Genomic DNA, 16,542 nt, shown 5'->3' with positions numbered 1-16,542 from the left:
ATCTATGGTTAAAGTTAGAAGAATACTTTATTCTTGTCACAACCTTTCATGATCACGGCGCCCCAACCCTAAATAGGCTCCAAAAATTTAAGGCCCCAAAAATTACTAGTATTTTTTGTATATAGTAGTATATTATTTATATAATTATCTTTTATTATTGATAAATTTATTTCTTTATTGTCATATTAATTTTTAATAACTCAATTGCTTCCTCTAATTAAAATAGTTTTCTGTCAATCTTATTTTACTTTTTTACTTAAATATTTCTCTATTCATTAGTTGGTCACGTAACTATATCTAATAATCTAACTTATTATTTATTTTACTTACATAAATTATACTTTCTTCGTCCCAATTTATATGAAAGTGTTTGACTGGACATGGATTTCATGAAATAAAGAAAGACTTTTGAAACTTGTAATCTTAAATAAATCATAAAAGTTTTTGGGCTAGAAATCATCTCATTAATGGTAAAAAGAAAAAATCTAAAGTTGAATTGTTACCAAATATAGAAAGGGATTTACTAAAAAAAAGGAGTCACTTATGTTTTCTAGGTTCTCCCATTTCAGTTGTGATGCAATCAACGTTAAATTCATTTAATTTTCTGTGTTTTATAAAACTAAGTTCTCATTTTTTTAATTTTACATCCTCACTTGTCTATTTTTAACAAAAATGATGTTTATTAAATAATATATATTAAGGCCTCTTATTAAGATTTTGCTTTAGACCTCCGATGAGATTGGATCGTCCCTGTAATCATGATGCACAATTGCAAAAACATTAATAATGATGGCAAACAATGAGTGGACCAGCTCAATCTTCAGTTTTCACCTGTGACATTAGGCTAAAAATCAAAGAGTGGGGAACCTTCAAATCGTGAAGTGAATGGCATCTTTTTTTTAAAAACAACAACGTGTTGCATTAAGTTCTCGCTGTGCATGAGATTTAGGGAAGCGTCGAACAGTAAGAGTCTATTGTAATCTTACCCTACATTTTTATAAGAGGTTGTTTCTACGATTCGAATCCTTAACTTTCTGGTCACGTGACAATGACTTTACCAGTTACGTTAAGTCTTCCTTTTCAATGACAACTTAATAATATAATTATTATTTATATTTTAAAAGTGAAATATTAGATAAGCATTTTGATCTTATTTGCTTGGTGGGATCGTCACCACTTTCTTAAGAGGAAAGTTTGAATTAATCAGTTGTCCTGCAATAATTGAGGTCCATTTTGATATTATCTAGTAACCACATGCCTCCTTCAAATTGTGTTGTAATTTATTAAAGTACAACCTTCTTAAATGTGTATTACTCTTCGGTTCACTTTTAATTGGTCAACATACTAAAAATACATTTTTATTTTTACTTGTTCATTTTAACAAATCAAAAAGAAAAACAATTTTTTTAATCTTGTTTTATCCTTATCAATATCTACTATCTAATCCCCAAATCATTTCCCAATTTTTTAGAAATATTATCATTATTATAGGTAAAATTATATAATATATATATATATATATATATATATATATATATATATATATATATATATATATATTTTTTTTCTCTTTAACGTCGAAAGTAGATGTGATTCAAGCCCAACAAAGAACTCAATAGTAACAAGCCAAGTGTGTCAATTATGTTAGCTTAACTTGTTTTATAGAACGCAATAATCAAGTTAATGGTAGTTCACATTTAGTAAACATCCCGACAACTAATTAAGGCTATTTTTGGTATTACATCACTTTTAGCTAATAAAATAATCACCTCAATAATATTTACACGCATCAATAATCCAGCAAAATATATACCAAATTACCAATACTAGTGCGCATATTAATTAACAAGATATCCAACCCGCCAATAATAATATGAAACAATAGTCAAATGGGACTATTATTTAGTGAAATTAAAAGAATATATGATAATATTAAATACCTTACAACTAAGGAGTAAAGTAACTCTAAATCTTGCATAAGCATGGAATTTGGGATTACGTCTATCTAGCAACACCAGTAGCAACAAGTCCCAGGTTGAGGGATTCAACCTAGTTCTCAAAAGAATTAAGTCCAAATTTCCTAGTACTTTTTTTAATTTAAGTTTCCTTTTCAATTTAATACAGAAAAGTCCACCTTCTCGCCGTTCACAATATTGTATGTGGTGAAGTGGATGAGGCTGCTCCTCCCTTAATTAAAAATTTTGAGTTCGAGCCATGAGTATGAAATTTTTTTTGGTAGGGAGCGCTACCCCCCGAATGGCTCCAATGCGGGTACCGGACACTTGTGGAAACCAAAAAAAAGAAAAAAGAAATGAAAGATGACACAATTGCTTACACAATTAAGTTATTAGACGAAGTAGTGCTGCAAAAGATATGCTACTTTCTCATCATTCATAAAGTTTTGGGTTTCATTGTTTTTATTGTGGCATATATTAAAAGAATAGAATTCAACGATTGAAAGCAACAATTAGAGGGTACATCTTTCAACGGGGACGAAAATCTTATTTAAATATTACTATTGTTTAATTAGTGAAAATAAAATAAGATATCTAATTATTATTTTTTTTGAAAATTAGCCATTTGTCCATAGATAATATTTGTCCATATAAAATAATAATATTTACTCACGAAACTTCTAATTCTTGAAATCAAAATATTGTCTGTGTCTCAATTTATATGATACTTTTTGCTTTTCAAGAGTAAATTTGAGTAATCTTCAAAGCTAAATTGAGTTATATAATTATGGCATGTTTTATATCATAAAATTTTTTTAAAAAATCTAAAATTATGTATCAAATCAAATATTATCATATAAAATGGGATGAGGAAGTACTACTTTTACTTTATTTTGTATGGCGCATATCAAAGATATTTTTAAAAATTGTGATTTTAAATGTGTTGCTAGAGTTTTATGATTATAAAAAATGTCATGAAAAATAAAATGAAAGCTTAAAATAAATAAAAAATCAAATTTAGAAATTTATCTTGCTCTTTCAAACGAATTAGAATGAAAAGAATCTCATATAAAACAAATAATTATATGAGCTATATAAAAATGGTTTTAAAAGATTAAAAGAATGTTTCAAAGCGCACATTATAGACAATTTAAAATGGGAAGAAAACAGCTTAAGCATGAACCTTGCATGGGTTGAGTTCCCACCTATCTAATTGTTACTCCCCTGTGACTTTCTTATTAATACATAAATGGAATAATACATTCTTATATTTAAAAATATAATTTTAAACCTTTTATTTTATTTTTAATAAAAAACATTAACAGCACACAAATTTTATAGCATATATAAGAGTATACGTATTAAATATCTTATAATCACAAATTTTAAAAAATTTCCTTCTTAAAATTTATGTCGAATCAAATTATATCACATAAATTGAAACAAACGGAATACTAAAGTAAGTCCGACCACTATTGCTATATTTAAAATGATTAAAGTATATCACTCACAATATTATTAAATAAAATTACACACAATTTTCGTTTAAGTAATTTAATTATAAAATATTTTTTATACTACAAATATATGTAAAACTTAAACTCAAATAATAATAATAATAAATAAAAATAAAAGACAAACCGTCGTCCTGAAATCTCTCTTCTGTCCTCCAAGTAAAACCTACCAGCGCATTATGCGAATATTCGATTTTTCTCGATTTCCACAAAACCCCTCCCCTACTCTGTTATTATAAATACCACCTCTTTCCTTCAACAAAACCCCAAACACCAAACAAAAAAGCCTAAATAATAATATGAGCCAAGCCTTGAAAAGCGACTTCCAAATCTGCGAAGAAATCGGGCGTGGTAGATTCGGTACCGTCTACCGCTGCTTCTCACCGGTCACCGGTCATTCCTTCGCCTGTAAATCCATCGAAAAATCCCTCCTCCTCGATTCCACCGACCGTGAGTGCCTCGACAAGGAACCCAAGATTCTCCAGCTCCTTTCTGGTAGTCCAAACATTCTTCACCTCTACAAAATCTACGAAGATGAAAACTTCCTTCACATGGTAACCGACCTCTGCCCTAACAACGATCTTTACGAGCGGGTTTCCACTGGGCCGTTATCCGAACGCGCCGCCGCTAACATTCTGGTCCAATTAATTTCCGCGATTAATCACTGTCACAAAATGGGGGTGGCCCACCGCGATATTAAGCCGGATAATGTTCTTTTTGATTCGCAGGACAGGTTGAAGTTGGCTGATTTTGGATCTGCGGAGTGGTTTGTTGGGTGTGAGGGGGGGTTGATGAGTGGGGTGGTGGGTACGCCGTATTACGTGGCACCGGAGGTTTTAATGGGGAAAGAATACAATGAGAAAGTCGATGTGTGGAGCGCCGGTGTTATTTTATATATTATGCTTTCTGGGGTTCCTCCTTTTTACGGTGAAACTACAACTGAGACATTTCAGGCTGTTTTAAGGGCAAATTTGAGATTTCCCACTAGGAATTTTAGGTCGGTTTCGCCTGAAGCTAAGGATTTGCTGAGGAAGATGATCTGTAAGGATGTTTCTAGAAGGTTTTCAGCTGAACAAGTCCTGAGTATGTATTTTTGGCCCTTCTTTTTGGCTTTCATTTTAGTTTGACTTTTGGTCAACTCCTGCTGATTTTGATGTTATTTTTGTTAAATCCAGGACACCCGTGGGTAATTAATGGAGGAGAGACTAGATCAATGGCTGATTTAACCTGAAGATGATTAGTGGTGTTTTATGAACTAATCCTATCTTATAAATACTAGCAGTAAAAAATTTATAAGCTTCTGCTGTATATACACCAGCCCCAATGTTTGAAGATTGGAATGGCCTATGTGAAAAAGAAGAGTATGAGAAAGGAAAAACACCATAGCAGGGGCTACTCAAGGTTGTGTATAGCAGGGGTTCCTCTTTTTTTAAACCTTTTTTTCTCTATGCTGTTGTGCTGTGGAGAAGAATCTTTTGAGGATAATGAATCTCCTATATAGTATATGATAGTAAAAAGAAAAAGAAAAAAAAAGAAAAATATTCGGCTATGTAAAAATCTATGCTTTTTTCCCACCTTTATGTGTTTTTGGAATATGAAAGGTTGAGGAAGTGAGGGAAGGATAAGTGCTTATCCTTCAGTTTTGTAATAAAGTTTACTGCTTTTATAATAATATGGTCTTTATGATATTATAGTTTTGCAATAAAGTTTGTTGCTTTTATAATATTATGGATCTTTTAACATATTCTCTATAATATTTGTGTTAATCACAGAATGAAAATACAATTCCTACCTTTTATTATTAAGGTGGAAGTGAGTTTTCAACATTTGGATTATGTATTTCTGCTTTATGATATGAATCTTGAATAGTAGTTTGCAACCTGATGAAAGTTGTATGAAAACATAGGGTTGAGTTTGAGTAGTTTGATTATTAATTTCCTGTTTTAATAATGTTGGAAGTATAAATGTTCTGTAATGTGTTTCTTTAGTTGGGAATATCAAACGAGAGGCTATGTCTTTGAGTTTTCTAGGAGGTAAATGTTGATAGCAAATGCTTCTCTCGATAATATCTGTGAAAATCAGAAAAAGTATAATTTTTAACCCATAATTTCAAAAGTGCTTTGTAATACGTTCAATGTAAGAAATTAAAATTAAACCCGTTAAATACGGGTTTTTGATCCAACTCTTTAAAATAGTGCATCTATCCTCTTAAAATCCTTGATCTACCTCTGTCTAGATTAACGAGTTTTGGTTATGTAAAAATTTTCCTGAGCGGAGGATCTATTGAAAACTGTCTCTCTATTTTCACGTAGGAGAAAGATTTGCGTACATACTACCTTTTTCAGACTCTATAATATAAGATAATACTGGGTATGTTATTGGACACGTAAAACTTAATGTTTTTCCCACCTTTATCTATCTTTGGAATGAGAAAGGTTGAGTAAGTTAGGGAAGCATTAGTTCTTACCCTTTGGTTTTGATTAGACGAGCACTATGTATTGCAGTTTGTTGCATTATTATAATGCTATGTCTTGCGCCATTTGTTTCTGTTGTCCTATTATTTTGTTGCTGTTATTGTCTGTTTATTGTTTATTTTCACTATTGATGAGCCGGTGGTCTATCAAAAATAATTTCTCTATCTTTCCTAGAGTAGTGTTAAAGTCTGCGTACATATTATCTTTCATACCTCACTTGTGAAATTTCACAGAATATGTTGTTTCTGCCATTATAATGCTATGTATCTTTAAGATACTTTATAATGTTGGAGGATGTATGTGGTGGAATCACACATAGAAAGCACCATCCCTTCTTACTGTTGTTGAGGAGTGCTTTTTGAGCATTTGGTATTATGTTTTTCTGGTTTACTGATGTGAATCTTGAATTGTGTGCAACTTGATGGAAGTTAGTATGAAAGCATCTGATTGATTTTAATATTTTCTGCTTTATTGATGTGGAAGTATCCAGAAATTCTGTAATGTGTTTCTTGAGTCTGGGATATTTGGTAGCATATTATTTGGCATATTCTAATATTCCTCCCCATTTTGTCTGTGATTCTTTTCCACTAGACTTTGTTGCTACCACTTACAATAGAAGAGTCTCAGCTTTTATAAATATTAGTTATGTTTGGTTGCTTTTTCCATTGGGGGTATAAGTATATATGGATAAGTTATATAACAAATCTATGTACTGACTTATCCAACATAGAATGTAAAATAACTAATATATGAATTAAACAATCAAATGACCAAGAAAAAGTTTATCTTTATTATAAATTACACATTGTATAACAAAAATAAAGTAAACATATAAAAATTAATCTCTACATCACAATTCATAAATTACTAATTCATGCCTTATTAATTTATACATAATTAATCCCTTCATAATTAAATCATGCTGACTAAACTCTGCATAACAAATTTCTACATAACTAATACTTGCATAATTAATTCATACATAACTCTAATCAGCAACCAAACGACCCATAATCGTGAAAGTATGAATTAATCGGACAAGTGAAAAACGAACACCAAATAGCTAAACAGAAAGAAACAATGTTAAAGCATAATAAGTATATAACTTTATTAGCAACAAATAAAAAAGAGCATATATTCTCCTCGGATGGATTCATCTAGAAGAATGTAAAAGCAAAAGGGACTTGAGAAAGTACAGTTGATAGTACTTATCTTTACAAAGGAGTGGGGGATTATGTAGCTTTATTAGATATGAGTGGAAATGGAATCTACAAAAATGAACTGTCCAGCTTTAAATTCTTTATATTTTCTTCTCGTTCTGTCATTTGCATTTTGAATACTAGCATATGCTTCTGACTTTTAAGCCACGAATAAGAATCTTTTATAGTAAATATAATCAATTATGTGTGTGTACACGAATTAGCTTCAACTATATTCCATTATATAAGTTAGAAAAAATGAATATTCCATTAATATAAAACTGAGTTTGTTTGGATCACAGTTATGCAGTTTTCAACTGACTAATGATTTCTCGGTCCTTTTATTCCCAATAATGTTCCGATGTTCAACTAACTAATTATTTCTCATAAATCATAATGATATTTATTTTTTAAATTACATTTAGAAAGATCCTTTATTTTATTATATTAATGCATTTAAATTTGACCTTTAAGAAGTAGGGAGGGGAATGAAATTGTAAATACTCCTCTATATTTGAATACTAACTATGAACCACGGGTAAGGAAAACGACAAAGAAAAAGTTGAAAGAGAAAAAGGAGAGAAGAGAACTCAAGAGAACAAATAGATTAAGGGTCCATTTGGCCATAAATTTTTAATTTTCTTTTTGAAATAAGTGTTTGATCATTTGAAGTTGAAATTTTTGTCGAATTTGAAAAACTTTAAAAAGTTAATTTTTAAATTTTCATTTCAGATCATTCACAATTTTTTTTTTAAAAAACTTCAAATTATATTCATTTTCAAACATAATTTGAATTTTTAAATATCATTATCATTTGAAAAAAATTATTTTTTCCCGAAATTTTATAATTTTTATGTCCGAATGACACTAATAAAGTCATTGCAGCTCCTTGGAGGACTTAATCGGTGCATGAATTCAAATTTGTCGGATTAATGAACTTTGAATATAAAATAATTGAAAAGAGAAACTCATGTATTATATAAATTGATTAATATTAACCAAAAATAACTGTGTCTAAATTCGTTTTTATTACTGCAAAATTAGTGGTAAATGTATTTTATATTTAGGAGTTCCTTTGGTAGGATATATTAGATAAAATAATACAAACATTAGTTTTATGTATTAATAATATCTTGTTTTATACACCTTTTGAACATATGCATTAATTATACAAGTATTAGTTATACATCCTATTTGGTATTAACTAATGCATAGAAACCATGTCATTAATAATGCAATGAGTTTTAATGCATGCATTAGCTTAGTTAAAGACAAAATTGTCCTTCAAAATTTATGTTTGATTAAAATATGCTATTATATTAAAGCAAGTTTAAAATAATCCAAGAAAGTAGAAAATAAAATTTTATCCCTAGTAAATAAATAAATATGTAGCATACTTCCTTTTTTATAAATAAATATTTAGTTCTACACTAGAATATATGTAGACAAATCAAATAATTTTTTCTAAACATTTTATATATAAAAACATTCCTCAACATATGTTTCTCTTAAAAAGATAAAGTGATAGATTGGTTATGAGAGTATTTTTGTAAACAAATTTATTTTTAGAAATTATGCAATGCTTTAATATCTCAAATCAAACAATGAATAAGAAATATGTCAGTATAACTAATACAAGCATAACGTAAAAATTGCATGGGGCGCCCTATTTGGTCGTCCCTTTTTAACTTGTACTCGTTTTATTTTTTCATTTGCATCCGTACCCATTTTTTTGTTAGAAGCGTTTTAAAAAGACGATTTTACCCTTCTTTATTAAAAGACTATTGACTACTGCATGGCAAAATTTCAACATGTTTTGGTATGAAATTTTAGCTTCTATATAAAATTTTCCCGAATGAGGTTGGAGATCACGCGATTAATGCGTGATGTATGTTTTATATTTTTTGTCACGGGTATAATTATCATATTATTACGGATTTTTTGTTAGATGGCTACCAAATTAATAATTTTTAAAAATAGAATACACATTAAAACGTGACACAAATATAAGATCCAGCTACAAATTCTCCAAATATAACTAATATCACCGTTACTAATAAACAAGTATAAAAAGTTTTCTGAATACACTTGTTGTTCATCTTCAAAAAGACGCAATCTTCGGAACTAAAGCGTTGTAAAAGAACCGAGCAGAAGTTGGTAAAAAAAAAACAGACAACTAATGAAAGAACGAATAAAGAAAGGGGACCAAGACAAAGACTAGAACCAAAACCAGCAACTGTCAGACACCAAAGCAAGATCACATGGCAAGTCAAGTGGCCTCTCATTTTTCAATGTAATAAATGTAGAAAATTGAAAGAGGAATTATACATAGATCAGTGAGCAGACCTATCAAATGGAACCATGGGACCGACCACATATTAATACGATCTGCTATTGACCACATAGGAAGCAGGGAACCAGGCTACATTTAGATAAGCTATCTCCTCTTCGGTTGCGTGCGATAAATGCCATCTGTTTCTCCTTATTCCTTTTCACATTTCAATAACTGCAACATTAAAAGTAGCATACCAATATTTTGCAAATATTTCTTTATTTCAATTAGTACATTCTTTGTCTCAATATATATGGTACTATTTGACTGAACACAAAGTTTAACAAAAAAATGAAAACTTCATATAGTTATGGTCTAAATCAAGTTTTAAATATTTGAATAGTTATAAATTATCTTATTAAAGGTAAAAAAAATAAAAAAAAGTTAAATTATTTTAAGTATAAAAAATAGTTATTTGTAACAGATTAAATGAGAAACTGTGTTATACATTAATTGGGACATCAGAAGTACTACTCCATCCGGTCTACTTTAAGTGATTTTTTTGACTGTCAAACACAATGTTTATATCATGTATTCATATATACTGTATGAACAGTATCCATGAATACATGTGTATTCAGTTGCATAAAAAAATACAGACCTTCGAAATACATAAACACAGACAAAAAAATATATTTATACGAAAAATACAATGTGTTTGAGTAAATTTATACAAAATATAATGTATTTGTATCATTGTATGTGACTAAATAGCAAAGAAGAGAAGAAAGTTCGTCGGAGATGACGTTTTTCGCTAAGATTCCTTGTATCATTTCACTACCTCTTCCATTACAATTTACAACACTTCCAATTCGACAACTTCTTCCTCTTTTCTCTCTTACTTACCACGCTAAGAATCACTTCTGTTACAACCTATGTTTTCGTACGTACGAGTACGTTGTAAGTCAATTGATGTAAGCTCAGAAATGAAATCATTTTTTAAAAGTATATAAAAAGTAAGATAATCGTGTTACCTCTGAGGTTACAAATATTTAAGATCATGAACAACAAGTACAAAGAGGGTTGGACGATTCAGAAGCTAAAGCAATTGAAGAAAATAATGTTTCGTCGAAAGTCGACAAGTTGGGAATGTTATAACATGTACCTTTGGGGTGAGACTAGGGTGCTTAACATGATAAGGAGATTATTTTATGATTTATATTAGTCGTATGACATCCGTGTGTTATGTTTTGAAGTCAAGCGAGTTGTGGAACAAAAGTCGATGAAAGTCATCACAAGTTACATTCATAAGTTTTACTGAAACTTTGGGTCCAATGTAACTGCAATTTTCTCCCAATATACTTAGAGTTATGGGGTGTTCTACCCATCAAATTAAATATCTATGAGTCTATTTTCCAACGCATTAAATCGTTTGTCAATACGACATCAGGGTAGAGAGATATGGTCATTGTTGCGATACTGCGCAAGCTGCTAGGTGACAAGTAGGTGTGTCACCTACTTGCTTAAATGAGAGCCCAAAAATGGGCCATTTCGGGTCGTCCAAAGAGGCCTTTTAAAGGCCTATTTTCTTCATATATTAGACTTAAAATAGAGCATAATAACCAGACATAAGCTCTGCAAAATTCCTCCCAAAACTTTCCCACAAACCCTAATTGATTTTCTCTCCATTTCAAGTTCTAATTGGAGGTAAAACCTAGAGTTTGAAGAACCAAGATAGGAGCTGAGTTATCCAACAAATAAGGTGAGTTTACTGCTCTCTTTCATCAATTTTTTCTTCTGTAAATTCATGGTAAGTCGTTCTATACTTGTAAGAACTTACGGGACGGTGATCAGAAGCCGTGAGTTTGAGTTATTCACTTGTAGCGGATTGTTTTGTGGACTGTTTTATGGACTGTTTTGTGGTGCTGTTGGGCAGCGAGTTTTACTACTGTTTTGTGGAGTTTTGGAGGAGGAAGGGTGTGGAGAAACACCATATAAATTCAAGATGTTGTGCTGGTGGTTCATCGTAACAATTTTGGGTTGTTGACACTACTATAGTGGTCGTTTTGTGTATGAAGAAATTGGGTTATGTTGGGCTGTTTTGTAGTATTGTGTGATGTACATAAGGTTGGAAAATAATATATATATGTTGTTATTGTTGTTTTTGGTGTTGTTGGTGTTATCTTGAATTTGGAGGAAGTAAGGATTATAGGGGAGATGCTGTCCGTTTTAATACAAAATAAGCTTATCGTTCGTTGTGCGTTAGTTGTACCTTTCGTAACTTAATGATAGTATTATTATCGTTGTTTTAGATTAAGGTGAGAAGAGACGAGTTCAAGTTGGTGATTGAAAATATTGTGATAAGGTATGTTAAGGCTAAACCTTTCTTCATTTTGGCATGATCTCGTAACTACATGAGTTTGATAACGAGGCATAAAGAGAAGTTCGTATTCCTGAATTTATTCATATTATCCTAGTCTCAGAAGTTACAGTATTCTCCCATATCGGGACTTCATATTTAGTTTAGTATTGTCTTATTTCAGCTAAGAGAGCAGAGAGTATATATATATATATATATATATATATATATATATATATATATATATATATATATATATATACATACAGTGTTACAGTATTTTTTTACCACCATCGAGCTATAATCGGTGGGCAGGCCCCTATTGGGCAACCTCTGATTAGATGGTAAGTTATATACAGAGCCTACTATGGCCGAGCACTTATGAGCGAGCCCAGAATGGCCGAGATACAGAGCCTAGTATGGCCAAGCGCCTATGAGCGAGCCTATTACGGCAGGGCAGTTACACATACCGAGCCTTATAGGGCCGGACAACTATTTTGCATACTATATGGAGAGAGTTGAGTCAGTATCAACAGGTAAGCATATATTCATATTATTTTTGACTCCCAGTTACATTCAGTTATTATATCATCAGTTCAGTTTTAGCTTTCAGTTATTCTGTTGCCTTACATACTCTATACATTATTTATACTGACGTCCCTTTGCTGGGGACGCTGCATTTCATGCCTGCAGGTCCTGATAGATAGCTGGATAGACCTTCCCAGTTGACAGAGCCAAATATCAGCTTGGTTGGTAAGCTCCACTTCCCCGGAGTTACCAGGTCTAGACCTTGGAGTCCGTTTTATATATATACAGGTTTGATGGGTAGGTCGAGGCCATGTCCCGACCATGATACAGTTCAACTATCTCTAGAGGCTTGTAAACAAGTTCTATATAGTTTGTATAACACTATGTGAGTTTCTGGGTATGTTTACCCTTTAGATGAGACAGACGATATTTTCAGATGATTCAGAATACGCTCGGGCCGAGTATGGTACCGGGTGCCGGCCACATCCCTTCAGGTCTGGGGTGTGACAACTTCAATCTCTCAGTCGCACAAGGTATCTCCGCTTCCTTTTTTTGATTATAGGTTTACTTTCATGTTTCTGATTTTGAGATTTTTAGGCTCTCTTTCATGATTTGATTCTCTTTTGTGTATTTATGATTCAGCCTATTTTGCTCAAAGAGAGAGAGAAGAAAGAGAGAGAAAGTAGAAAAAATTTTAAGAGAAAATCGTGTGTTAATTGAAAGAAAGATAGAGGAATAACATAAGTAACGTATTTCAATATGCCTCAATAGTAGTATATACCATAAATACCTATTTTGCTATAAAATATAAAAGATATCTATAGAAAATAATATTTTAAAATAATTTTGGTTTATAATAAATATGGTGTATGCTTTTGGTATAGAAGGTAAAATTTACTTAATCAAACGAGCCCTATCGTTAATAAAGAAGCTCTTTTAATCCCTTATGGAGAAAAGCATTATTTCTTTAAGTTAACCTCTAATTGCACTGACAAGCATATGGGCATGAACGTGGCAAAGTGTAAAATATATGTAATGCCTTTATATGAAGCGATTACATCAGTTTGTGTTGGTTGGGAGTTGGGTTTGCTTCAAATGATAGTTAATTGTTACTGTATAAATTATTTATTGGATCTATTTGGGTGTAATCTAATACCCTTCATCAGATTGTATTGTATTATATTTATTTATTTGGCTATAATCTAATTTCAATACCAGATTGCGTTGTATCTTGTCTTAAATTCAACTAAAATCTTTCGTTATAAATAGAGTTTTCTTGATTTTCATCTAACATCCTGGGTACAAAAAAGTTAAAAGAAATACATATGTTCTTTTCTTCATATAAGAGAGGAAGTGTATTATAGTGCAAATCATGAACTTCACAAATGTTCTAGTGGCAATTTTCCTCACTGTGATTTTTGTAGCAAATGTTGAAGCTATTGGTACTGAGGTGCACAAATCTTGCGAACAACGATGTAAGGATTTATGTGTCACTGATTATTGCACTGAAAAATGCATGGATCATTTCCACACAACATTGCTCCAAATTTAGAGAAGGTATACTTCTTTCCATAAGTACTTTTATTCAACAATTCATTTATCACTATAAATAACAAGCAAATTTCTAAAGAAAATTTTTTAGGTGGTATGTCGGAAATATGGAATTTATGGCGGTAAAATATTCATCGAAAAAACTTCCGACGAACCAATTTCTGACATCCGTCGGAAATTTTCGTCATAAATTCACTTGTTTTTTAGTATGTGTATGTGTGTGTATATATATATATGGCTGTCCTGACAAGTGAAGTTAATATAATTTAGTATGTGACTTACATTTCGACAAACATTTGGCAGATGGGAAGCTAATGGGGAGCTGCTTGGATGAATGTTCAACAAAATATTGCACCTAGAGTGGCTTGTAATCTTATGCTACTTCTTTGCAAAAGTATATTAAGAAATGTAATCAAAGTAGAAAAAACAAGTGATATCTTGATTGCTCAGTATAAATCAAGATATATGCTTCCAATGAAGTAATACTTTTGAAAATTTCATCTTTCTTGTTTTGGTTTCTTAGCCTCCCTTCCATCTCTTTATCACACCCATAATATATTAAAGTAACTTCTAAAGCATCATTTGAAACACTTATGGACTCTCTATAATTCCCTAAAATTATTAATTTCCGACATCAATTCGTCCTACAATTCATCATTTTATGTTTTTAAAGATTTTACAAAATTTCACATTTTCTTCCTTTCAATTCATTAATTTAATAATATAAATAAGTATGAAATCATGAAATGTAATCATTTTCGAATAGAGAACACTTACCAAATCAAACTCGTGAAGAATCCTTCTAGAATTGTTCAAAACCGAGGCTTCAAACTCAAAAAATGGACAAAAATGCCAAACCCTCGAATATATGTGATTCGCCCCAAGTTTGTTCGCATTTGCGAACAGAAATGCTGCATTTGCGAGAAAAGGTTTGCATCTGCGAACCCAACTAGCCAGCCTAGTGGCCGCACCTGCACAAGAATTAATGAGTCGCATTTGCGATTCCACGGAAGCGCACAAACAACCGCAGAAGCGGACATCTTCGCATTTGCGATCAATGAGCCGTAAAAACGGCCATCGCACCTGCGACAAAAACTCCGCAAAAGCGAAGCTTCCTCCCAGGCCTCAACATCGCAGAAGCGGCTCCGCATCTACGATCAAACCTCCGCAAAAGCAGATATCCAAGAACACTACCTAACAGCCTTAACCAAAAATTACCAAAACGATCCAAACCTCGTCTGAAACTCATCCGAGCCACTCGAGATCCCGTTCGAATATACCAACAAGTTTTATAACATAACGCGGACCTACTCGAGGCCTCAAATCACATCAAACAACGTTAAAACTACGAATCGTACCTCGAATCGAACTTATTAACTTTCAAATCTTCCAACTTCCAAAACTCGTGTCGAAACATATCAAATCAACCCGGAATGACGTCAAAATTTGCATGAAAGTTTCAAATGACATAACAGAGCTAATCCAACTCTCGGAATCACAATCCGAGCCTGATATCAACAAAGTCAACTCCCAATTAAACCTCTTACTCTTCCAAAACTTCAACTTTCTAATTTTTGCCAAAATACATCAAATTACCCTACGGACCTCCAAATTCAAATCCAGATGCACTCCTAAATCCAAAATCATCATACGAAGCTATTAGAATCATCAAAATATCATTTCGGAGATGTCTATACAAAAGTCAAGACTTTGATCAACTCTTACCGCTTAAGCTTCTAAAATAAGAATTCCTCTTCCAAATTGAGGACCCGATATGGCCACTTCGAGTTCGGGAGAAAGATATTCCGAAGACAGCCTTCAGGACCCGATGTGGCCACTTCGAGTTCCTTGTCATGTCCTTCGGGTTGACGAATGCTCCAGCCATATATATTGACTTGATGAATAGCCTATTTCGTCTATTTTTAGATCTGTTCGTGATAGAATTTATTGATGATATTCTGGTCTATTCAAGTTCAGAGGATGAACATGTGGACCACTTGCGAGCGGTGCTCCAAACCCTCTGTGATCGTAAGTTGTATGCTAAGTTTTCTAAATGTGAGTTCTGGTTGAAGTCTGTAGCATTCTTGGGGCATATTGTATCCGATGAAGGTATAAAGGTAGACACTCAAAAGATTGAGGCCGTGAAATCTTGGCCTAGACCTACCACTCCGACAGAGGTTCGTAGCTTTCTAGGCTTAGTAGGATACTACTGGAGATTCGTAGAGGGTTTTTCTTCCCTTTCGGCACCATTGACGAAGTTGACGCAGAAATCAACTAAGTTTCAGTGGACGGAGGCTTGCGAGCGGAGTTTCCAAGAGCTTAAGAACAGGTTGACCTCAGCGCCAGTTCTAACACTTCCAGAGGGTCCAGAGGGTTATGTCGTGTATTGTGATGCCTCAGGTGTTGGGTTAGGATGTGTCCTGATGCAACATGGGAAGGTAATTGCTTATGCTTCAAGGCAGTTAAGGAAGCACGAGAAGAATTATCCAACCCACAATCTCGAGTTAGCTGTGGTTGTCCATGCACTTAAGATATGGCGGCATTATTTATATGGTGTTCATGTTGATGTATTTACCGATCATAAAAGTTTGCAATATATATTCAAGCAAAAAGAGTCTAATTTGCGACAGAGGCGATAACTTGAGTTATTGAAAGATTATGATGTTAATATTCTCTACCATCCAGGGAAA

General features: G+C 32.4%; 1 protein-coding gene across 1 annotated transcript; it reads left to right on the top strand.

The window, feature by feature from the left end:
- The first annotated feature begins 3,720 nt into the window (after positions 1–3,720).
- LOC104091723 (phosphoenolpyruvate carboxylase kinase 1-like) lies at positions 3,721–5,157 on the top strand. The gene is made up of 2 exons (XM_009597128.3): positions 3,721–4,552; positions 4,645–5,157. The coding sequence occupies exons 1-2, from the start codon at positions 3,769–3,771 to the stop codon at positions 4,698–4,700; spliced, it is 840 nt and encodes a 279-aa protein (XP_009595423.1). The 5' UTR covers positions 3,721–3,768; the 3' UTR covers positions 4,701–5,157.
- Positions 5,158–16,542: the final 11,385 nt, after the last annotated feature.

Source organism: Nicotiana tomentosiformis, chromosome 4, assembly GCF_000390325.3.
Source record: "Nicotiana tomentosiformis chromosome 4, ASM39032v3, whole genome shotgun sequence".
In the NCBI taxonomy this organism is placed as follows: Eukaryota; Viridiplantae; Streptophyta; class Magnoliopsida; order Solanales; family Solanaceae; genus Nicotiana; species Nicotiana tomentosiformis.
Note: the sequence above shows the minus strand (reverse complement) of the source record. Positions and strands in the feature narration are given on the sequence as shown.

Coding starts and splice junctions, on each gene's coding strand:
- LOC104091723 (XM_009597128.3), top strand. CDS start 3,769: ATGAGCCAAGCCTTGAAAAGCGACTTCCAAATCTGCGAAGAAATCGGG. Junction 4,553..4,644: donor TTCAGCTGAACAAGTCCTGA/GTATGTATTTTT, acceptor TGTTAAATCCAG/GACACCCGTGGGTAATTAAT.